This window comes from Aphelocoma coerulescens (assembly GCF_041296385.1).
Source record: "Aphelocoma coerulescens isolate FSJ_1873_10779 chromosome Z unlocalized genomic scaffold, UR_Acoe_1.0 ChrZ, whole genome shotgun sequence".
Taxonomy (NCBI): Eukaryota; Metazoa; Chordata; class Aves; order Passeriformes; family Corvidae; genus Aphelocoma; species Aphelocoma coerulescens.
The window spans coordinates 7946641-7972509 of NW_027184085.1; the positions used below are offsets into that span (position 1 = coordinate 7946641).

The window sequence follows — 25869 nt, forward strand, 5'->3', positions numbered from 1 at the left end:
CTGTTTGCCTCTTTCTCTAAGAATTCAGCATAATGCAGGGCATGCTGTGTTTTTGTCTGATTCAGATGCAGGTACAGGCAGCAGCTTTTCTGCCAGTGAAATCTCAGGTCATCACCAAAGGGAAGAGGAACCAGTAAAACTTCATCTTCACTGAAAACTAGAGAGGCCTTACACATCTTCAAAAAACACTCTGCCACCATTTAACATATATTTTTAATGTTTGTGCGCCATTATCTCAATTTGGGCCATGACAATTAAGCCATGGCTGGACCTTGCTTGGGCATGACTCAGCAATGACAAGGGACAGGAACACACACTTTTGAGAGATAAGAGAATTTAATGACATAGATTCCACCCTTGGTGTACCATTGGCACTCAGAACCTGCTCTACTTTATTTAATTGTTAAAAAACAGCCTAGAGGTCTTACTAAAGAAATTCTGTGATACATTATGTACTTAGCATAACTGGGATGTCATGGCAGAAATAGGGACAAATTCCAGTTTTCCAAGGCAACATCTGGTTGTACAACTACAAAACCATCCTTTCTCTGCCTTATTTACTGTCTAAATTCCAACACTTGCAATAACAAGTCTGATACATTGCCATTTTCCTTGCCCTGTTATGTTATTCATTCTCTACAGTAATTAAAACAAGGATGCCATGAAAGAGAAAAATACAGAAATGTGTGGTTAGAAGCAATGCCTTTATGCATCTACAAAGCAATACAGAATTAAAATTTTATAGGTAACATAATTTCTTGCATTTCTAACTCGAGTGCTTCATTTTGTAACATTATCATTGTTTCAATTTATGGTTGTATATGATGTCTTCCCTTTTCAAGTAAGTAAACCTAAATCAAAATATCCCCAGATAAGATTAGCATCCTCAAATAGTATATATTGACATATTCGAAAGCTGTCATCAGGGTAACAACTTGCAGATCCCCATACAAACAGGTATAGCATTCTTAACCATTTCTGGTTTCATCTATATCAAATCCCCAAAAACAATTCAGCATCAGCTCTGCTCTCCCTAGTGTTGATCTGCCATATCACACATGTATAAGTATTTATATTATATATATATAATGTAAGATTTGCATAGGTATGTACATTATACAAGTGCCAGACATACATTTATTCAATAACGAATATAAAAACTTGCAGAGGCAGGCTATTGAAAGCAATGAAAATTGCTGAACAATTGTTTGGATTTTAGCAACCTGCTCCAATGCTTGCTGGCCTTCAAGGGGAAGAGCTTTTCCTTGTATTCAGTCTGAACCTCTGTTGTTTCAACTTATGTCCCCTGTCTCTCATTCTCCCACCATGCACCACTATGAATCATATCTCAAGTTGGAAAGGACTCAATAAAGATCACAGAGTCCAATTCCCTGCTCCTCCCAGGACTACCTAAAACTAATCCATATGATTAAGAGCATCATCCAGATGCTCCGTGAACTCTGACAGGAAACAGATTTTCTCCGTTTTGGACAACATGACCTAAAAATCTGATTGTGTTCTGACCATTTAAAGGTGAAATTAAATATTCTAAAGGTAGGTCTCTACTGACCCTTCAAAATCCTTCTCTGGAAGGGTTTTCAGAAATTGTAAAGCCTTTACCAGGTCTTTGTGCATCTTCTGACATGGCTGAAGAAGTTCCAGAAGGATAATTGTGTTGCTAGCTTTTTAAAAATTTTAAGGAGAGAAGAATTTTTGCTACTGGTTTGTTTTGGTTTTTTTTAGGGATGGCTTTTTGCCCCATCTCTTCAAATTAAGATCCCTCTCCAAACTATCAATAAACATCATGACTTTCCCAGGTCTTTAATTTTTCTGTTCAAAGGCATTTTCAAAACCATGTTTTCAGTATATAATTCTACTCCTCTTATTTCAGTAATTAAACCACAAGCTTATTTTCTAATCTTCTGTCCAAGTGTGGATCAAGAGCTCAGATGGGTCATTGGGCAGAGGCCCAAGAGCCAGTACTAGATCAAGAGGTAGTCAATCTGTGATATGATTCAGGTCCCACAGACTGAATGTTACTCTTCTGAGTTCTGATGAACTGCAGGTGGTTCTTCACTGAGATCTCCAAGATTCAGGCCTTTGAAGGCCACTAATGGTGAATGTTCTGCCGGAAGACCCACAGGAATCTATCAGCATCTCTGCTATAATATGATGGTGTTTCATTCCCATTGATGTTGTTGAAAAAAGAAGCCAGACAATCATTTTCTTGTCCTTTAGGGGTGGTTGAAAACATGGAGGTCTTACAATGACGATGGAAGTACCACAAATGTAATAGCTGGTTGGATCTGGAAATGTTATTATCCTCCAGCTTAAAATGCACATGTACAACTCTTTACTTTCTCTCCTTGCTATCCATCATAGGCCAGTGCCAGTTCACGACCTCCTGGCCTAGATATTGAGAGATTTTCTCTTTTCCTTTCCTTTTCTTTCCCAATGACTCACTGAATATGAGGAGGTTTGTTTTCCTGTTGAGTTCACTTCTCGTTTGGTTAGCTGTTTTTCACACAGTCGCCTCCATAGAAAGTAAAATATTCCTTCAAAAGTCATGGCCAAAAACTGTTCATCACCACTTCTGGCTTCTGAACAGAAACTTCCACACAAGAGAAGCTTCAGGCCTTTCTATCTCTGTTGGGTTGTCCCAAACTACCCACAATAAGATATCAGGTGTTCAGCAACCAGAAGGGAAGGGGTGGGTAGTTGTCCATCTAAGTAATGGTCAGAGGGAGCAAGATGGGAAGATTCTGTGCATTGCTGCACCAAGAATGGATCTATTTCAAAGGCTCCCTGGGACATGAGAGGACTGCTAAAAAATAGTGACCAGTACAGTTCACAGTGCACCTTCCTGACAGGATTTCGTCATTTGTTTGGGTGTTTTGGTTTTTGCATTTTGGAATTCTTTTCTTGATTAGTCCAGGAAGGAATTTCCTTACCCTATGAGATATTTCCAAGAAGAAGGTCACTTTTTATATGCTTGTTTCTTGTAGACCAAGAAGGATCCCTGGTGGTTTCAGTAGTTGCCTCATTCTTACATGGTTTCTTTACCAAAAAGTCACAAATGAAGCAGGATCCAAGAGAGAATCTGGGAGTAAAGAAATTAGATTTAGATGAGAAATGGATTGTGACATGGCTGGGGGGAGCTTCAGTAATTATTTTCATCTGGTTTATATTGGAAACTTCAACAAGACAAATGTAAAAATAGCCTTCATTTTGATTCAGTAACAATCTCAGTGCATCCTTAACTGAGCATAAGCGTTTACTTAGAACTTGTGTAAACCCTGCATTACACTCATTCTTTATTTCCAGTTTCACACTGGGGAAAAACATGTATCCTCAAAAGTTCACCTGCTTTTTTCAACCATGTGCTTTCCCCCATAAACCTTATACTGGCACACGATGACATCAGATGTTTTCAAGGAAGGCTCCAAAAACAAGTCAGGAAGAGTTCCATCCATTTCTGAGAGCAGTTAGGAAATAGCTTCAGTCCTACTCATCATTCAGAAAGAGAACAAATACTATTACTTATCTGTGGGTGATTCATCACTGGCTGTTTTTTCCTTGTGAGGAAGATCACCATCATCACCTGGACTGGAACATTATGTTTCTTATAGAAGAACCACTGTGCTTTTTGGCCACATCAGACATGTATGTATACTGGTCCAGTATGTGATTCATGGGCTCTCCAAAAAATGGTTGAAGCCTCAATCCTTCACTTCTTCCACCAATTCATTGGATGGCTTCAGCTCCTAAGAATGGGTAGTCCATAGCATCAGACAAGCAATTGCTCATCCTTTAGAAAATCTCCGTTTTAAGAAGTTTTAATCTTTACTCCATTCTTATGATGACAGATCTGTTGTGGTTTTCTCTATCAAATTTTTTACTACCTTTTTAGAAAAATTTGGTCCGGATCATGTGCCCAGATGTATATGTGAGCCAAAACCTTGGATCACAGAATCATGGAATTGTTTGGATTGGACGGGACCTTAAAGATCATCTCATTCCCCTGCCATGGGCAGGGACACCTACCACTAGACCAGGCTGCTCCCAGCCCCATCCAACCGGGCCCTGAACACTTCCAGGGATGGGGCATCCACAACTTCTCTGGGCAACCTGTGCCAGTGTCTCATCCCTCTCACAGTAAAGAATTTCTTTCATACATCTAATCTAAATTTCCCTTCTTTTAGTTTGAACCCAAATCAGCTCTGACCATGCAGTACTTTAAATTGTCAAAATTCTAGTCTAATCTTAAGTCTTACCCTTGTGCTTTCAACATGAGTCAAGACAACAATTTTCCTAGGAAAAACAATCAAACACCATACAGACAGTGAAAGAGAAGACTCTTAGGTGGAAAAGTCCTTCTTCATCTCAATGACCATATTCAGGTTCAGCATCTGTACCCCTCTGCTTTCAGAGAAGACATTGCTTCTTCTACCTGGATATCTCTCTATCTGGTGAGCATCCAACAGGCAATGCAAGAAAACAGGGAGCAACTTCTCTGCACGCTCCAGCTCATACCAATGCAATGTGGAGAGGTAGTTTTGTGCACAGGAAGACAGGAAGGTGACATAAGGAAGATACTTGTGTATTTCAAGCTACCTTCTGCACTGGGTGTTCTGACCTTTAGAGAAAGTTAATCATGCCATCTACTTTCACTCTTCATTTAATCTCCCCTTCCCATCTGTTCGGTTTCTCTCAGCTGGAAGCAAGATGAAGAACGAGTACCAGTCAGCCCTCTCAGTGGTCTGCAGCCCACACTTTGGGGCCATTTATTATAAGGCATTAACATCAATTGTCACCTCTATCATGATTGTTACTTCAATCCATCCCAGATTAGTAGGCAAGAACTGATTTTCTAAATATCTGAAATGCAAAATGATCAGACAGATATGCAGTATCAGAAGAGACTGTTCTGATCCTTTGGACTGAACTCTGAAATAACATATGCCAGATGCTTCAGCTCATGTGACAGGTTAAAACCTTCTGCTTGAGTCATAGCATCCCTTTTAGAAAATCTCTTAATCAAGGTTTCATGTGATAGGTGCTCCACCCCTATTGCTAAACAAGATGTTTCCAAAATAGTTAATTACCTTCACTATTTAAAAAAATGCAGACTTGGTGTCTTATTTCCATTTTAAATTTGTCAAATGCCTGCTTCCAGATAGAAGAAATCAGTAAGTTCTTCTTTTTGCCCCCTATTCTAAGGGACCCCATGTTTTAGTAGGTATTATTTATAGGCTATAGCCAGAAGTATGTTTAACCTTTACGTCAATAAACTGTGGTCACACTCATTACTCTTTCAGACCTAGAATTACTCTTCTACTTCTCAATAAGTATTAAAACTTATTTGTTTTGTAGAGCAATCACTAGAACTAAATGCAGAATTCCAGTAAGAAGCTTTCCTGAGCCATACTCAGAGGTAACATTACCTTGTTACTTCTAGAGGCTATTCAGCAGAGGTTAACTTCATCCCAAAACTAAGTGCTAACTCTTGGGACTTTGAGAATTTCAATACAGTCCTGAGAGCTCATCTATTTGGCTGTTATTATGACACCCATCTTCTTCTTAACAAGCACTGTTTTCTAACGAGGATTTCCTCTTTTTATGAGTGACCCACTTGCTTTTTCCTGCAGATACTTAATTTTGCATTTGATTGGATTAAAATGAACACCCTTTAACTGCATCCAGACTACGCAGTGACCCAGGTCCCTTACTTCTGTCATTATTTCATCATTTTTGTATGATTGGCCAATTTTACCAGTAATTACTTCAAATGTCTTTCAGGTAATGTTAGAGAAAGTGAATAGCACAGAGCTTCCAGCACACCGCTGAAGGAGCCTACTAGAATCTCTGCAATTTTATTTGTCACAATTGACAGGTTTTTTGGTGATGTCATTTCTGAGCTGATTTCATTTTCTGTAAAGAAGTGCTATCTCAAATACTCCAGCAAAGTTTAAATACATTTTATGATAACTTACTTTTTTCACCAGACTTGCAATTTCATGCAATCAGTTTCATTTGATAGATCCTATGTTCCATGAAACCGTGATGATTGGTACTAATTGTGTGTCTTTAAATTCTTTGTCATATTATCTCATATCAAAATTCTTATAATTTTTCTGACACTTATGAAAGTTTAACTAAGTTTATCAGGTCACCTAGTTTACACCCTTAAAAATTAATATTAGATTTTTTATTTTCCTGAAATATTTTGAAGGTTTTCTAATATTCCATAAATTTCTAAAATGAACATTAATGGTTCTGCAAATTTCTGAGCCAATTCTTTGAATATTCTGAGTTTCCAATTATCTCATCCCGCAGATGGGAAATATTTAGTAGTAGTTGTTTAGCACAGTCGTCAGTTACTGACTGTTCATACATTAAAAAAATAAATGGATGGATGGATGGATGGGATGGATAGCTGGGTAGACAGATCTCTCTTGGACATGATTAAACAGCAGTGGAAGGTTAAATAATCCAAAAAGTCATCCAACCCTATTAGACACCGGAAAACAGCTGAAGTGCTATGCCCTTGATCTGCAGACACACTCCTTTATTGAGTATTCCAGTACCCATAAATCACCTTACAATACAATACCTTCCAATGCACACATACATTATAGAGCTACTTACATACAGATTGTATCCTGAAATTCTTTACAGCACTAAAAAATTGTGAGGCAGCAGCTAGTACATTGTGTAAAGAACACAGCAAGGTAAAGACCTTGCAAAGCAATTAAAGGAAAACCTCCATCCTCTGATAAGACTAATAAACACAGAGAAAAAGAAACTGAGCAGTCGTAGGAATTAAATAGACTGAAGCAGCAGGGAAGGTCTGAGAAGTACGAGGCCAGGTCCTGACAGGGGAGACAGACAGCAGCCACTGAACTACATCCTTCCCACAGGAAGACTGCTTTGATGTGAGCACCTTATTGCTGCCTTCAGAGTAAAAAATGCCTCTCTAGATCTCACCTTTCACTGGTCAGTAACAAAGGCAAGGAAACCATGCACTAAGGGGACAGTTATGTTAATAAGCAATTGTATCAATAACTAATCAATCCTTAATTATTGACTCAGATTCTTGGAGGAAGGACAGGAAAGTCTAACCAATTACCAGTGCTTTCCGCAGGTCCCTCCATTTTAGTATTCCCAGACACATGGTGTGACTCTTGCGACTATCCTGTGTAGGGCCAGGAGCTGAACCCAATGATCCTTGTGGGTCCTTTCCAGCTCAGGATATTCTATGATTCCCTGATTCTAGTCTGGCCAAGCTCCCTACTTATGGCCTGGGTAGAAGCACTTTGGACAGAACAGAAGCAGGAGGCACGGACTTCTCCTTTGCTAATGCCTAGGCCACGTGCGTGGCATTTCTTCTCTTTCTCTCCCACAGGCTGAGGAGCAGATCCGTGGTCTTCTGTTATTCTCATTTCCCTCTAGTAAAATCAGTATGGGTTGAATGTCAAAAGGGAAAAGTTCAGAGATGCTCTCCTTAGCTAGTGACTTTTTTAACTGAAGGAACAAGAAGCACCAAGAAAGATCCCTCATGGCAGTCAGACAAATACTCTGCTAGCCAGAACTAGTAAAAAAATCTGGCCTAAAAAGAGCCAATAAGCAGCAATTTCTACTTGCTTCTGTTGCAATCTCTTGCAAAGCCTATCTCTGAGATGGCAGCAAGTGTCTGGAATATAGCTAAAAATACTCTTCTTAGTTTTAAGACAAGTATAATATTCGTTTCTTTGATGTCCCTCTTTTCCTTTCCTCTGCCTGAAGGCAACCAAGTTACATGAGTGGACCTGCTTTTAGGATCACTTGCCCCCGGTTCAGGAGTCTGGATGAAAAACTTGCATCTGGACCTCATTTGTGGTCTTGACTCCTGATTTAAGGGAAGTTCAGGATAGTTACCATGCACTGGGCTCCATCCAGAGGAAAGTTCCTGCCCAAGAGAGACAACATGTTGTCCCAACCTGGTAGCAGATTATCAAGAGGCTGTTTTGCACATTAAACACTAATTCTCCTTGCTGGATGCAAAGAGAAACAGAAAACTCGGACCAATTAAGGACCCATGGAAACGTAACAATGTGCTCATTCAGTACTGCTCTTAGTGCACAAACTAATTCATGGACATGCAGAGACAACACAAAGTTTACAAAACAGTCTTCAGATGTACTCTGAGATAGATTGTGAATTCCCTTCTTTATCATCCTGGCTGATTAAAACAGAAAAACAGCCCTTAGGTAGTATTTGTTACATAAAGACAATGGTGATCATGCTGATCATGTCATGAGAAAGGCACAAAGCTCCTTCCCCACGCCACACTACAAGGACTTTCTGTGGAAGAAAGGGGGAGAAAATAAAGCAATTCCAAAATTCTACCCCAGCTTCTGTCTGCTAATAGTTTATACAGTCCTACAGGAAAAGAGCAGGCCAGAAGAAGTAGTGAACTCCAACAACAGTACCTTTCCTGGAAGATGCTGTGCAGAATCAGAAAGATTAGATGCCCTCAGTTGCTGTCCTAGCAGCTTTCTCCGTTCTCTGCCGCTTTTGATAAATCATTTATTAGAACAGCATTTTTACATAATCCCTGGGGGGGAAGAAAAAGGAAAAAAAGAAAAAAAACCACCAATATCCCCCCCATAAAGTAGATTTATCACAAAATGCTGTCCTCCTACCAACTGTCTTCAGATCAGAACATATATTTCTCTGATTATTAATTACCTGATGAACAAAAAGAGCTTCAAGCTTTTTAACCTCTCCCTTTCTCTTTTGTCCTTCAAGCGTGTAGATGACAATGTGGGGGTGGTGTTCAAAACACAGATAGCAACTGCAGTACTGCCCTCATGTTTTGAGCCCATGAGCTCAAATATTAAAGCCATTTAGGAGCCAAGTATTTAAGCTATTTTCCCAGTACATACATTCTGTTCCTCGTCAAACATGTTTAAATTGTCATAGTAACATGAATCCTGCTGACAGAGGTGAGGAGAAACAAAGATGGTTAACTGCCAATACTATATGTAACAACAACAACAAAAGTCAAACCCGCCAGTAGGTATTTGACCTGAGAAGAGAAAGGAACATGCTGTTGTTAGCCCAACATGCCTGTCTACTGCCTATCCCTTATCCACTGTAATGTCTCAAATCTCAGGATAAGCCATAGCTTTTCTTCTCTTTGGAGTTCATCCAAATACCTTCAACAATGTGAAACACACCTACACATAAATAACACAGGAGAGCAGGAGAATTGAATGCACCAGCAACTTCTGAGCATATCAAGGCCCCTGAAAGCTAAACCAGTGAAATTAATCTAGAGTAATTAGCTACTCTGTCCCTAGAATGTTCTCACAAAGAAAATACAGTTATTGGCATTTTCCTGTCTCTTTCCACAGCTTTCGATGCCCAGTTCCTCTACCCTCAGCATCCAGCCAGTCGAGATTTTTATATTCCGTCAGTGAATATCAGAACAACTAACGAGAAAAAGATCTGGTCCAAATCTGTAGGCAACTAATACCAAAATCAGAGTACAACTCCCAGCTTCATTATCTGGTCTAAATGAAATATAGTGAGCAAATGCTCTTCTGATCTCTCTTATTAGTCCCATTTGTTAAAATGTTGTATTATTTACAGCTTTGCACAGAATGAAGAAACTGGCTTAGAATTTCATCTCAAAAGCAAAGTGATTATAAAAACTAGTATAGCTTTGTGAGCTTATCTCACAGCAAGGTTCTTGCAGAGGTACGACTATATTAGCACCCCACCACAAGGGCTTATCCCTCAAAGTTCTAGTCTTGGCAAAAGTAGAGAAATAACAGTCTTCTGTCATAGTGGGCAGAATTTCTGGAGGGGTTTGATTCACCAACTAACATCTCTTTGGGGAGTGACCCACCCAGGCACTAGACAGTTAACATTTTACCTTAAGATGTCACTCCTAACTATGGAACCAGGTAGATCCTGCAAGAGAGGTGCCTTGATTTAAGCTGGGTGCCTATCTTCACTGGCAGCCAGCACTGGTGCCTGACCAGTGATTTGAGCACAGCTAGGGGTGTCCTGATAAAAGAGAGAAATCCTGCCCTACACTCCATTGACTGCATTGGCTGGACCTCCACTGATTACTGTAGGGTCCTAAGGTGTCTTGTTCACAAATGGATGAACGTGCAGGCACAATTTAGGTGTGCACATTTAGTCAGCAGGAGGGACATCCCAACAGGACCTGTTGCAAGAGTAGAAATCAAAGTTCCCAGGCAAGGTAGGTTCTCTAAAGACGCGAGCTAAGCAACCATCCAGCTGCAGCCAACTCAGCTTTGATCGCTGTGCATATCTTAAAAAAGTAAGCATACCTGGCACTTCTCCCTAGCACTAGGGACTGCTGGCACAAAATGGCCTACACCCAAATTATCAAATCCTCTCACTTTCCAGAACATCATGGTCCATCCAAGTTAACCACTGAATACAGCCTGTCTTCTGTGCTAATACTCAGACTTTGCCCAAGAATTGTTTGGTGTTAAACACAAGTCAAAAAACCCCAGCAGTACAGATTATTAGGTTCCAGTTTCTCTGAACTTCCCTGGCAAAACTTTAGTCTACCTTTTAGGTGTAACTGATGTGTGTTGGCTGGGACTATCAGCACTCCAGATGTGATTTTTAAAAAGAAATAGGTTTCACCACATCCTATATTCAAAGATGTGAAGTATATAGACAACATATTTAAGGTCAAAGCTCAAGGAAAGCATCCCCAAGGGAATTTCCAGAAGTATTTTAAGTCTGAATGTATTTGAGTGAAACTAGGAAGTGTTTAGTTTATTCCTTTGCTGAGATGGAATCATAGAACTTTGTTGATAGATTATTCAAGTAGTCAGATGTTAACTGGTAACATCACCAGGTGCTTACTGGCTACAAAGTGATGGCAAGAGCAGATCCATTGCTATTGAATAAAACCACAGCTCATTACTCACTATAGCTCTCCAGTTTTCTCCATAGAAATTGATGATTGCTGTGGGGCTTGAGAGTACTTTTTGTCTGTTCATCTTCAGAGCTGCAGTGTTGGTACCTCCTCATCCAGGTGGTTGGCAGGAAAACTGCATGGACAGCCAGTTAACTCGGAGCCTTGGCTTCAAAAGGGGAGAACAAAGATTCCCTGTTCAGTCCATGGGCCTCCCTGTTAAAACCCCATGTGCTATACTCAGTAAACCCGTTGTATCACTTTGAGAGACTAAGACCATAAGTTTTATGTCCTGTCAGGAAGTGACATTATTAGCCAAGGTCAGGGAGCACAGTTTAATGCAGGAGTGAGAAGATGCCTCTGCATGCACAGCTCTGTGTCTTTTTCAGATGCAAGCCACCCTGTGTGACCTGTGAGTCTTTCTTCTGAGGAGGAACTAGACCAGGGAGGAGGGGCTGCTGAATGCATCCACAGCACAGCCCAAGGCTGTAAGCCAGGCCTGGTGCTGTTGTCAGGAGCAGGTGTATACCTGGCAGCAAGCACTCAGCATTAGCTTTTTGAGGGGCTCGCAAAAACCGTCTCTCATTTCAGCCTGTCTGTTGAGCAACACCAGGCTCCTAGGATTGATTTGTGCTGCCAGAGCCTTGCAGGGGTGGGTAAACAGATGGCTTTGTCTGGAGAGCAGGCTGGTCCAGGCTAGTCTCACCCAAGGTTTGTGCTCAGAAATGTTGTTGGCACGCAGGGACATTTCTGGCAAAAGTAGCAGAGGCAATGCTTGTACAGTGTGATGGCCCCCTGCCTCACTAGTGCCTCAGACCCATGGTTGCTCCAGCTACAGCCACATACAGTCTGGGCAAATGAGGCCTTTTTTTGGATCTAACATAAGAAAAAAGTTTTTAAAATACTTTTTTTAAAAAAGTAAACCCATGCCAAAAGCCCTTCCTGAAGCTGAATGCATTAGTTGCATTGCATCCTGTGTGGTTCTGACCTATATTATTTCATCAGACAGTTAGAGAACAAACTGAGACGAAAAACATCTTAGGTGACCTGTAATAAAATATTGAGTCGCTATAGTTGTTTCTAGTGCTGGATGTGCTCCATTGTTGATTGGAAGATTTGCTGGCAAAGTATGAAAATCCATAGGGAAACCATGTTAGGAAAGCACTTGTGTTCATCTCTCAACTGCAGAATCAACATGGAGTCTGCAGAAATTGCCAGTGATTAAAGCTCTTTATATTGCTTGGCTGGCCAACAATCAAACTATTCATGCCAATTAATACGATAATGGAGAATTTATTAAATTCACATTTTACTTATATTGCCATAATAAGGAAGTAGCAGTAGGTGTATCGGGTTCCCCCCATCATCAGTATTGGAAGGCAAAGAAAAGGTTATGCTGGCAAGTTAAGGAAGGCCTAGAGGTTTACCCCAGTCACAATGCAGGGAAATGGAGGAAGAGAGAATGCCTTGAGACCATGCATTACATCTGCTGACTCCCAGCTCAAAGGTGACCCAAATCTTGTGGTATCAACATTTGGATCCCTGTGCTCCACATAGTGTTCAGACTGGCACTCAGCCCAGGCAGTGTCCTGGGACACTGATCTGTAACAACCCCTCCTATCCTTTGTCCCACATTGGCAACCATCCTCTCCTCACTCTCCTGCCCACCTGCCCACCCTCCTACCTGCTCACCTCCCCCTCTCAGCGCCCTCACCCCCTTCCCCATGTTCATTCTCAGTGGTCGTTGCATGTACGTGCCTTGGCACCCTTCAGCTCGTTAAGTCCCCTGCCTTGCCTCATGTTTTGACAGGTTTTGTGAGTTTTGACAATCCTGCCAGTGCCCAAGCTGCTATCCAGGCCATGAATGGATTCCAGATTGGCATGAAGAGGCTGAAGGTGCAGCTGAAGAGGCCAAAGGATGCTAATCGTCCCTACTGAAGGGTTGTGGGAACCACTGGATACACAGCACTAGCACAGGTAACTGCATGGGGAAGGAGGTGTCAGCTACACTCGTAGCGTCTCTCTGTGTTTTAGACCCTCAAGGAGATTGAGCTCTGTGACTCTCTATCTTCTGCCTTTTTGACTCCGGCTAGAGCCACTCTGCTCAGACACACATTCACACATAAACCAGGAACTGTTTGTGTGTGTCTCTCTAGAAAAAGAGGTGGAAGGATGTTTACCAAGGGATAAGACAACTTCCTCATCCCAGGGGCATCCTGCATCTCTAGAAAGTGTTTCTGGTCACTAGAGGAGAGTCAGCAGCTGTCCTGATTCCACTTGCTCAGTGAAAGAGAGCATTTCTGGTGCTTGAAGAAAATCTGCAATTAAGAGGTGGGACTGGGCTGCAGTTTAATCCCAGGTGACTGGACTGGGACAGTGTCTGTCTCAATAGCTCTGTGTTGCAAACGTTTCAAAGCATTCTTCATTCTTCATGCGGTACAGTCTGTATCCAATTCCATCTCAGCATAATAACTTAATGTAAATATGTCTCTCTGACAACCAAATAACCCCTGATTTATTTCTTCACAAACCCAAGAAATTAATAGAAGGATCCATGTTCACTTCTTGGTCAGTTGTTTTAAACTCCTGTGTGTAGATAAAACCCAACCAAAGCCAAGGAAGCTTAGCTGGAGTGAGGACCTGGGGTCTTGTTTTCAGACTCATGTGCCACGTATTGCTGGAAAGAAGCCAGCTGGATGTTCCAAGGGAACTTCTAGTACCTGTGACAGCACCAAAAATACCAGAAGCAGCAGTTGGTTTCATTGGAATCCCAATGTATCACCAATAACAAAAATGAAGATGTTTCCAAAATCGGAAATCTTTTCCACCACTGGCTGGCTCTTCCACTAGGTAATCTTTGAGAAACAGAAATATAAACCCCTGTGTGCTTGTTTACAGAGACAGGAAGTCTCCCTATTGTTAAAACTGTTCCACACCAGAGATTCCCCAATAAACTCAGCACCTAGGGAGGCCCTAAGCAATTTGTACTCCTGAATTAGTGATAAAGAGTTTGGTTAGGTGACCTTTCTATGTCGTTTTAGCTGTAATGTCTAAGATTCTGTGATTTTTATTCAGGCCTCTTTTGACTCATCTAAGACAGGCAGGAGATCCCTATCTTCAACTTTCCCAAAGAAAAACAGAGTGTTTTAATTTTTCACTGGCATCTCAAATATCTTTGAAAAATGTATTTTTTCCAGTCTTCGGAGCAGTATCCTTTCCAGTGAGAATTCAGGAATGGGATCAAAATGCCTTTGAAAGAGGTGCTGCACTGAAGACAACATAAAGGAGATTAAGAAACTTTTCAATAAATATATTAGGTGCATATGCAAGAAACAGCTTCCATAGTGTAGAATCTCCTTTATATGTGACTATATGGAGATAACTGTCAAAGCATTTTCCCCCTTCAAAAACCTCTTTTCTTTTCCTTGCTTATGAAAAGGCCTCTTGGAAGCTTGAAACCAAAACATGTTGCCATATCCAAATGCTTTTTGCTTCATCACACTGGCTTTTTTCTGCAGGCTTTGCTGGGGGAGGGCGGGGCGTGCATGTATGCAATTGTGTTAAAGCAGGGGCTGCATTGGTCAGGGAGGTTTTCCATGACACCTGCAAAGGGATCAAGGAACACAAAGGTCTCCCTAGTTAGGCACCAAGCTGTATGTGCTAGCATAGCTGTGCTCACTGAGGTTATGCTTGTTTCTCATGGTGTTGTTAGAAGATGCAGGGCTGCAGATACCTGTGTTGTTAAAGATTCACTAGTATGAGTCCGCAGTGTTTTTTATTATTGTGGTTCATCAGGAAGTGCTCTGAGGTCTCAGCTTGTTTCCTACAAAAAGTTTACTCACTAGTAGGACTAAGATTTGTTGTTTGGGTACTTCCCCCCCCCCCCCCCCCCCCCCCCCCCCCCAGTAAATTATATTAAAAGGAATCAGCAGGTAAAATAGTAATAAAATTCCACACGTTTCTCTTAGAGCATTTTTTCCTTTCCTTCACCTGTAGTAAGCAGAGCACTCTTGAAGTGTTGCCTCTAGGTAGGAAGTCCTTTAGCCTTCCTGGCTTTTACTTTGGCTTTAGTGCTCTGCTGTCCAGAAAAATCGTTCAGTTCTTACCACCAGATCACTTCCACCCTTGGCTTAGAGGAGCCTTGTTTAGAGACCCTGTCAAAATGTATCTCAGAGGTCTTTATTCGCTTGCATACTCGCACCTTGTTGAGCCCACTGAAGGAGCTGTACCTGACTTTTAGCAGAAAGGAGTTCTCCAGGAAAAAAGTTTTATACATGTCTTTTTCCACCTAACAGAAGGAATTGCCTGAGTGTGTGTGGCCCCAGGAGGACACTGCAGGAACATTCCCCAGGGGAGGGTTTGGGTTAGCACAGGGCAAACCATGCTACAGTAGACTGTAGAGGACACTCGGTGACAGCAAGGATACCCAGAATGTCAGCAGGGCTTGAACCCAGGTCTTTCTTCAGGTCATCTGCCTCCCAGAGCTTGGGAGCATCAATACCAGCACCACAGAAGCAGGCAGGATTCTCAGTCACAGTGGCCATAGGTCAGCTTCCCACCGGGGCTGGGCAATAGTGGCCAGCACAGGGCTAAGCCCTCAGGAATAAGCCTGACTCAGAGACAGGTCATCTGCTCTTGGCTCAGCACAGTATTATTGTACCTCCACTGCTGGCTTGATTTGCAGCTTCCTTTAACTGATCGAAACACAACAACTCTGCTGTGAGTTTTATCTATCTTTACTTTGGATGCAGCTCTTCAGTGTCTTTAATTCCAATCTGAAGCATGTGCATAACCATATTGACATCAGGGCAATTACTTGTGCTTCAAGAGGATGCTCAAGAAACTTTTTAATTGGGATTTTTCCAAGGAAGGGCTTTTTTCTATTGAATTGCTTTCAAAAAATAAGTTGCCAACAACAACAACAACAAAACAAACAAACAAAAAAAAGCAGCACCCGGTTTCGTATAATCCACCAAGGTGCTTTTTTCCTAACTGAGAAAGAGCTTCACTAAATTTTAATTCTGGATGCACGATTTTTTTTTTTTAACTTATAAGTCTCCCTTTTGGGACACAAGCAGTCTAGGCCACAGTGATTTGAAGTCCTTTGTTTTCTTTGCAAAGTGCTCTAAAGTGCTGTTGAACACTGAAAGGGTCTCTGTGATGTGGCAGATAAGCCCAAAGCTTCAGCAAGGAAAGCCCTGAAGAATTTAGATGGCAAAGTGGCTGTCCCATTCTCTTTTTTCAATTAAAGAGGTGGTTGTAGTAAAAAAAAAAAATAAAAAAAAAAAAAGGAGGAAGGATGAGCTGGGAGAAAGCAAAAGAGAGGAGGATCATTTGAGGCAACTTTGCCAAAATCAATATATTCTATTACCAATCCCCCCTTAGGACTAGGAAGCAAGGACTCAGAGACACCCCATGTGTCTTTCAGATAGTGAATGCACAAAATAATTAAGAAAAAGCCAACCTGAAATCCACAGCTCCTTTAGGTGGCCATTCCTAGGAGTCCTTCAGTGGCCTGTGCTATGACAAAGTTGCAGGTGCAGCCTGCAGTGCCTGGGGCTGTGCGTGAGCCCTGGGCCCGTGGGGACTGCTGGGACAGGCAGGCATGTGAGGACAACACTGCCTGGAAAACTGCATGGCACACAGCTCTTCCAGAGCTCAGGACAGCACAGAGCAGCCCAGGAGCATCCAAAGATCAAAAAAAGGCACTGCACACACAAGAGCTGTGAAAATCCTGCCCATTCTCCTTCTCTGGCTTCATTGCAGTGACCACTCATTGGCAAAGTGATGTTTTCCATCTCAGACAGACACTCTGCTGCTGAAGTTTTATTTAAGGCTAAAGGTGCAGAGACATTTGGGTGAGACTAACCCAGACCACTGACTGGCATGAAACTGAGTGAGACAAAGTGAGTGAGAGCAAGACAAACTGAGTGAGGCAAAAGGGAAACAGAAGAGTAAAAACAAAAAGGAAAAAGATCAACAACTAGATTTTTTTAGCTGTGTTCCTGAGTAGTGACAAAACATTAAATTAATGCACTGTCCAAGCAACCTGCTTCTCCAAAACACCAGGGGAAATAACATAGGCCAAAGCTCAAATACAAAAAAACCCAGACATTTTCAGGTCCTCCTTCACTGCTTCTTAAACACAGACTATGTGGTTTATTGTAAAGTGGGTGAAATGCATGTTTTTGCAGCTGTCTCAAATAGGTGGTATTTTTACTCTGAATAAATGTCTTTCTTCTTTTTTTTCTTTTTTTTTTTTCTTTTTTTTTTTTTTTAATTGGAATGTATAGTTTACCAGACTGGAAAACTTTGCATTTTTCTCTTTTTTTTTTTTTCCATAATAAGAGAAAAAAATAAAAGCAACCCAAACTTTGTTTTAAAATAAGCATATACTATCAGCCAAAAATAAAACAAACAAGCAAAACTCCAAATAGCCACATGAGTGGAAAATTTCTGGCTTCTCTCGTCATTTCAGATGGCTTCAGTGCAAAGTCCAGTGAAAGTGTATTTTTTACTGAAATTTTTGTTGCTTATGCCTCTCAGCTAGCTCTCTATTACCTCTAGTGAGAAGCTATTCTGCAGTTGCATTGATCTCACTGTTTTCTATTAGGCTGTTCATCTTGAGATTCATCCCAAATATCCTTTTTCAAGATAAAATCCCATTTCTTGTAGTTGTGCCTCCTACAATCATGCTAACCAGCTCCTCTTCCACCTGCACAGATTATTGTTGTTTCGCTCTTTTAGTCATCACTTAGATTGTTTAGGACTTGCTTACATTATGGAAATTTGCACTAGTATAATTGCATCAAAACAGTACTCCAGCACAAGCTTTAATATGAGTGAATAAAGAGAGAAAAAAAATCAGCACAGCTTAATTTTGGAAAGTCTGTTCAGGTACTGGAAAAACATCACCTCAGCCAGTATTTTTTTCTGTTCTTTGGATTACTTTTGTTTTTCATTTCCACTGACACCTGTGATTAAATTAAGCATCCCTCACTGTGTTTGCAACCCAAACTTTGTGCTGTTGTGCTTGTACTCAGAGAATGGAAGTGAATTGTACTGGGGGAGGCTAAAACAGGACTCCTGAAGGTGTTTGCAAGACTGACAAGGAAATCCTTTTCTTCTGTCTGATAATTTTTAACCTGTCTGTCCATGTAAATTACTGATAACTTTATTATGGCAAAATTCTCATGTCTGTTCTACAAACCACAGTTTCAATACCAGAGCATGCAAAATCCCATTTGCTAATTATCTTATTCTAAGATTGGCACTCAATATAATGCACTGATGGAAAACGACAATAATTAATTACTGCATTTACTCCAAAATTACAATCAGTAATTACTGCTCTGAGACTGAATTCCATTCAGCAATATTTGGAACTTGTTCTTCCTCAAAGCAGGGCAGCTTTTCAGGAGTATTGCTGTGTTTGCATCTAAATGAGTCCATGTAGGTCACTAACAGATACGCGCTATTTGTCATGGGAGCGATAGAGCAGCACAAAGCAATACCACAACACTTCCCCTCAGTTTGGAGCAGGAATTCTTCACTAAAACCCATGTCCCCACTTTTAGAAAGATGTTAGATAATATAAATACTTCAGAATTAAATAACAGATATTAAAGCAGCCTCCCACTTCTCATCCTGCTGTGATGCTCTTGGCCCTGGCACTCTGAAGTAAACTTCTGGAGAATTGTGAGAACTTTTGCCAAAGACTCAGCCAGCAAAGAGCCTTCTGAGTTGTTCCTACTGTGAAAAGACCAGGAGCTTGTTAGGGTTGTGCCCTCTTCAAAGGCTTCCAACAGCAAAACCCCCAGAGCTGCAGGGTTGACTGGAGGGTGGTAATGTCATATTCAGCCACTTGACCAAGATTAGTGTGGGAGTTCATATGGACAATGTCACACAAATTACCTGAGTAAGTCAGATTTTAGAGCCTTTCTGAGCTCAGTGTGAGTTTCAATTGCATCAGTTACTGGGCAGCTGCAGTAACCTGAAAACAGCGGCCTTTGAAGGAACATTTTTAAAAGGTTCGTTCAGCACAGAGAATTGCTGGGCCAGTGCATGAGGGAGCTGCAACTTGACGAAAAACTGGAAAATATAAGAAAATGAAAGAGTAGGTGTTTGAAACAGCCTTGATTTGAAATGAGAGCCAAAGAGATGGAAAAACACAAGAGACATCCATAGCCAAATTTTTTGTTCAAGCAGAGCAGCAAACACTGACAGAATGAATCCCCTGCTAAATAAAATATGTACAAAACAAATGAGAGAAGGCAAAGACCCACAATGAAAGAGGATTGTGAAAATACAGGATGAGTCCTAGAAAACAAGCATAGTCATTTTTCTGCAGGACCTTCAAATAAATTACAAGTCAGCAAAATCCATTGATACTGGAACACTAGGGAGACCAGTACTCACTAGTGAGCAAACAGGAAATGGGCATGCTATCAATTTGCAAATGCTACTCAGGGAGAGAGCAAAGAAAGGTCTAGAACTTCAGAGATGTTCTCAGATGGCACCATATTTGAAGGCAGATAGAGCTGTCTTTGGTGTGTTCAGTTAATACAAACATCAGCACCATGAACATGCTTTTTTGTCCAGGTAAAGACAATGTGAACAGTGTAGGCCAAAGGCAGGGTACAGCTCTAGGTCTAAGAAGAAGGTTAAAACCTTCTTCCAGGGAAACTGGAAATTCCCAATGAAATCAGAATTACAAGTCAGCCCCAACATGTGATTCACAGGACTCAGGTCACTTGTGCAGCACTGATCAGTAAGCTGAACATGACCTGATCTTTTTGTCACTGACCTTTGAGAGCTACTGCAGAACCATGAATTGAAGCTCTGTGGGGTAGTGTTTGGCACTTACACTGTAGAGATAAAGAAAAGGGAGGCTAAAAAACTCCATGAAATTTACTCTGCAGGGGAAAACTGCTACAGGAGTTGGCAAGAATCTTAATAAGGGGTTGCAGAGTACTCCATCAATGTGAGCACCTTAAATTGATGTCCTTATGGTTTGGAAGGCATATACAATCAGCTGCACTAGAACACTGTTTCTCGTTCCCACAGTTATACCCAGTGATATATCAAATGCAATAATTGCATATTTGAATAATTCATAGGTACGGTAACTTTGGCCAGATACAAGTGAATATCAAAACTCTGGTCTCTGAAGTGTTTGATTCAGCTGTAGCAGAGAATTGAAGGTTTACGGTACAAACCCTGCTTCTCAGGTGTCTTTCATCCTGCCCTGTGACTGCAGTTATGAAAAAAAAGAGAGTTTTTATTTCAAACAGTTCATTTTTCCACTTAGCTGAGCTTCATCCAACCTTTTTGAAATATTGGGTAGAAGGCTGAGCTGGAAGGGAAGGGAGAACAGCAGTCAAGTCATTTCCCAAGCAAGAAGCAGAGTAAATGAAAACTCAGTGCTCTGTCTGGAAAAGTACTAACCACAACCATGATCAGGATAAGTTCTTGGGCAGCGCCAATCACCAGCTGCTCTGAAGCCAGTGAAGTGACACTGATTTATGGCAGCCAAGGATTCAGGCCCACTATTACTTACTTAACTCTAAATGTTCTCCTAGCAGAGATGTTTCAATTATTTGCAATTATAGAGGGAGATGCAATGTCACCATTCTGGCTGCTCAAATCTTCTTGGAGCAGAGAGACTAGGGAATGATCATGCCTACCTCCAAATATCACCATGGCTCATTTTAAAAATGCCTTTTTATGATAATGACTTGCAAACAGAAGAAAATCTCTTGCACCCATGGAAAGCTGCAGTTCCACACTCAAGTAATCCTCTTTAGAAAGCAGATTTTTGATGTTATTGAGAGATACATCCTCCCTCCCCAGCTCTTCAGATATCCCTTTTTCCTGTGTAAAACAGATCCAGCAGCTGGGCTGCCTGAAGCATCTGTTCTATGCAGAGCAATAACACTCTAAAATCCTCACAGTGACGAGATGCCTACCTTTGAGATTTCTGGCTCTATGATGTCCAGTCCTTGAAGCCAAAGGTATCTTTTGGTTTATTTGGATGTGCTGTAGACCATGGTTGTTATAGTAGACTCTTAAAAGCAGGTTGTTCCAAAAGAAAATAGGTTTTCACTACCTTGATTTCTAAGGATTTGGAAACAACTGGGACATTAAACCCATGGGCTGTACAGTCAGCTAAAAATGTGTCTTTGATGGATAAAGTTCTCTATTTTTCTCTACTCTCTTGAAGCATCTCCACTCATGAGCAGAGGTTGCATCCCATTTGCCATGATGTATGACACATGAATGCTTTCCATGCTCTTTATTTTTCTCTGTGCATTCTTCTTGCACAGTACGTATTTCTCCATCATGGCAGATGGGACACTGGGAAAGGAAACCAGGCAGGCAGCCCAATGCCAACTGTGGGAAATTGGGCTCTCACATGTCAGTTTTAAGAGATTTGGTGCTTTCAGACAGGGGTTTATTTGGGGGGTTTCTGTCTTCTGCTCTTAGGTTTCAAGGGCATTGTTTAGTACAGACCATACAGACCTTGTTACACAAAATCCCAACAGGAATTCCTACTGGCCTTGTTCCCATTACCCAAGAAGACCAGTGCAATGTAATTTAGATAAAGGTGTACAGATCCTCATCAGGAGTAAAAGAATAGCTCACTCCTGTAGAGGTATTCCTACACTTAAACCTGAATGGAGGAATTTATGTCCTTAGATGGCTTTGTTGAGGAGCATGCTAACGTGCTGTGAGTAATTAGTAAAGGCACACAGACTGGCACCATGGTTGTCTCTGGGGTCTTTCCTCTTTCAGCACAGACGCACTTCCTGAGAGTCTGACTTCTGGGACTCACCAGGGATTCCTGGAAGTGACCCCAGGATGCTGCTTAGGATTAAAATGGAAATAATTTCTTTCTTCCGAAATGCTCTAGAATAAATGAGTTGTCCTGAGGTTCACAGGTATCTGAAGAAGTGCTGGGCCTGTCCTTCAGCTGGGGAAAAAAAGTAGGCTTTAAGGGAGTGATGATGATTTGTGCCAACTAAGCACTTGCCATGGGATTTGGCCACTTGTGCTCAGGGAGCAGAAATCTTCTGCTTTTTCTCTTCTAATCTTTCAAATTGCCTCTGTAATTTTTTCCCCAAGTTGTGTGTGCTCAGTGTGTTCTGTCGATGTGAGAAGTGGTAATGTCACTCTGATAGGAGTTTTATGGTTCACAGAAGGCAGGATTTGTATTGAGATAGACAGATAGATGGATGTCTGGTGCCTGAACACAACATGTTACAGAGATTGACCCAAAATTTTCAACACTAAAATCCCAAACGATAGACCGAGGGAATCTCTGTCTGGGAGATTTCAGATGGATTTTATCTCCTTTTTTTCTGATTAATACAAGCCTTTAAAAGCATATCATCCCTGTCCCTTTGCCCAAATAATTGGAGAAGATCAGAGTAAAGAAGGATCAATAGCAAATAAGTAGTCTACATTTTCTCAGGTGTCAGTGTAAAGGAGGTCAGACACTCCATACTGGGAAGGGAAGGATACACAGTTAGGGGAGTCTGGTGTGTGTTCAGATAAGGAATGTTCATCGTAAAAAGGAAGAGGTGAATCCTGTTGCCCATGCCTCTGGTGAACTCGAGGAAGGTGGTAGTGATGCTCATGTCCCTCTGACAAGCCAGGCTCAGGGCCACACTGAGTTCTGGGCTCTCCCTGCACATGAGAGGTAAATGGAAAGGAGCAGAAATGCTGGCTGATGGGAGCAGTAGGGACACCATCCTGCCAAGTTGCCTGCAGAGCCTGGAGCTGCCTCCTAATGAAGGCAAGCGGCTGGTCACAACTGGAGGCGAGCTGTTCCCCATTTGTTTGTGCTCCTCGGAGTGGCAGGGATCTGCTCTCCATCAGAATAATCCAATTGAACAAAATGATTCATATTAGCAGGCACATCTGTCTGAGGCCAAAGCAGAACCCTGGTGTTAGTTTAATAAATGGCGTTCATTAAACTCAGCTGAAAATATAATCTGGAGAGACTGATGGGGTGAACAGAGCAAAGAATAAGCAAAAGGAGTTAGCAATTATCAGATGTCATTTGTTCTACTGGTACCATGGAATAGGAGCTTGTTTGCTGAAATCTTAATTTCATTTTGCTGAGGCAGAATCCATCAGAGAAGCTTATGCTGCAGCTATGATTCCTGTATGTCAGCCCTTGGTAGGGAAAGGGGCATTTTTCTTTCCTCCTTTTCTACCAGACAGAGCTCTGAAGGAGCACAGATCTCAGCAGAAAGCCCAAGAACAGGAAAGATGCAAGGAGCAGACTTTCCTCTGCCATGAAAAGACTGCAGAGTGAAGTTCCCTGTGCTGCAATGGAGAGAACATGGGCAGTGCTTTGGGACAGGAACTTTGGGTATTTCCAATGCAGTACAAGCCGTAAATCTTCCCTGTTCCTCTACCATTCCCCCTCCATACCAAGATGGTGTAGAAACAATCCTCATTTGACTTCAGGACCATTTTACACTCTACAGGGTAGGGGCCAGTGTTTCCACAGGCAAATGTTTCCCTCTTTTCAGATTATACAAAGGTTGGGTTCTTCTTGGTGGTTGGGTCAGGGAAACTCTTACAGCCGTGCACTGGTGGCTGTCCAAGGCAGCACAGGTGAGGAGGCACAGGCACAGGCATTGAGGTGCTGGAGGCAGCCCACACTGCCAGAGCTTAACCCTGGTGGTCTGGGGCTGCCTCCTTCAGGCCCAGCTCTCACCCTGTTCCAGGTCAGCCAGCTCAGTTATTAGGCATTAACATTCCTGACCATAAGTCTCCACATAAAACACTGAACCCAGAGGGAGTGCTCTTAAGAGGGAGAGCTGCCTTTCCCAATTCCTTTTGAGCAGCGACAAGCTTCTTGGGACTGACTTACAGAATGGTCAGCATTTGAAGATTGGCTGGACAACTTGTTCCTTGCAAGTTGCTTTGGTTTTGTTTAGTTTTAACTTGTTCCTATGGGTATTCAAATGGTCCTTGGTGTGCTCCAGGGGAAGGCAAGAAAGGATTTTGTATTTATAGACTTGCCAGAGCTATCGAGTCCCAGCCAGTTAGAAAAAAATCAAAAGAATAATGGAGGAGAAGGGAAAGCTTGACCTCATGAGCTTTCACCGTTGATTAGTTTGTTGGTGTCAGGAAGCTTTTCTTGTTCAGGGCAGGCTAACAATGAAATAACTTTTTTCCCCTACTCTTTAATCCGTCTCCTGTATTCCCAAGGGGAAGGAAGAGCCAATACCTGCCTTCCTGGAGTTTTGCTTCAGAGGAAGAAAGTGCATGGACTTGCACACCAACAGCAAGGGGCTGGTGGGTTTGGGTTTTTCCAAGATCCACCTTCTCGTTGTGCCCTTTGGCAAGAGGCTGAACGCCTTCCATTTCCCTCAAAATTGTGTAAGAATCAGTTGCAGACATGAGCTGCTCTGGCGATGGTCAGAGGTTTTTCTTGCCCTGGTGAGCACGAAGGAGGGAGGGAGAGTTGCAGGGGTGGGCAGCATTTTTCTGATATTTACCCTGGACTCCACCATGGCTATCAGGCTTCCTTCACAGCCATGGAAGTGGGTGAGCCAAGCACTGAATCCCACCTCTTGCCCACTGACATTCCTCAGTTTGGTTAATCCAAATTTGTAGGCAGAGGGAGGAGCATAAAAGGCTTAGGTTAACTTGATCCTGTCATTTGTATGAGACTGGTGAGAAACTTGCTGAATTTGCTTGGTTCAGCTCCGTAGATCAGGGAATGATAGCACTCCCAAGCCAGCACAGCTGCAGGCACAAGGGGACATGCTTCATAAGCACAGGCTATCTGAGGTGAAAATGAACCAGAAACATAAAGAACTGAGACTGATCAGACTCAACTGGATGCAAATAGAATTTGGGGTTTATTTTCAATACTCTTTTCAACGTATATTGAACTAATCTTGTGAACCAGACATCATGGGAATCAGCACATTGGTTTTCAGTGCTTTCAAAAAAAAGTGTTTTGTTTTGGATTTCTTTTTAAATTCTCAGACAAAAAGTTTTGACTATTTTTAAGCAGTGATAACGTTTGACTGATCACCTGCATTTTCCACCAAGAAAGGCTTTAAACAAAAATGTGATCCAGTTCTAAATTAGAATCATATAAATACCTCAGCTATAGCAGTGAAATGAGTCACAGACATAAGTCACATGCATAAGTGTTTTCAGAATCAAATTCTGAGACACTAAAATTTGCCGGGGGATGTGAATTCTTCAGATGGAAACCAACTCCAACTATATGGTGGAATTCTTGTCTTATCTTTCTCCAACTCAGAAAGAGTAACCATCTCCTTAGTAAAAGTATCTTCTTTTAGAAACTTCATACAGAATTTGGCTTCAAAAATTTTTGTGGGGCTTTAAACAAAAAATTATTAGTATTTAATAATTAAGAGAACTATGTAAGCTTATTGAGTCATCCTGGACTTTAATCCATTTGAAATATTTGGGGCACCAATTTCCACCTTACAGCACCTCACTGGAGGTACATCAGAGTTTTAGTGCAATTAAAATGAAGCAGGAAATATTTTTAGCTAATTGCACTGTGCACCTTGAAGGTAATTTGAAGCTGCAGGCAAAAAAATAAAATATCAGAAGGAGTAATTGAGTGTTGCAAGCTGGGAGTATGTGTTCCTGGCTGCATTCTGATTTAAAGGGGTACAGAGACCAGGAATGGAGCTGAACAGCCTTGGCAGAAGGAGAGTGAAGTCACACAGGACCAGCTTTGAGAGGGAGAACATGTTCCTGACAGGGATGTCAGGCTGGGAGAAGAGCTGAGGTCTCCTCCCTTTGCAACCCCTACAAGCACCACTCCAACACACCCTTCCTATACCTGGTTAGCAACTACAGACCAAATTGTTACCCCCCCAGCCTGGCAGGAGCTGGGGGCTCTCATGTCTTGT

General features: G+C 41.7%; 1 protein-coding gene across 30 annotated transcripts in view; it reads left to right on the top strand.

Moving 5' to 3' along the window:
- Nucleotides 1-12886, top strand: part of CELF4 (CUGBP Elav-like family member 4) — a 678618-nt gene extending 665732 nt beyond the window's left edge. For all 30 annotated transcript variants that reach the window (XM_069001341.1, XM_069001348.1, XM_069001361.1 and 27 more), the window contains one exon: nucleotides 12759-12886. In XM_069001341.1, the coding sequence (XP_068857442.1) occupies nucleotides 12759-12886 (128 nt within the window). The remainder of the gene's footprint in view (nucleotides 1-12758) is intronic.
- The last annotated feature ends 12983 nt before the right edge of the window (nucleotides 12887-25869 follow it).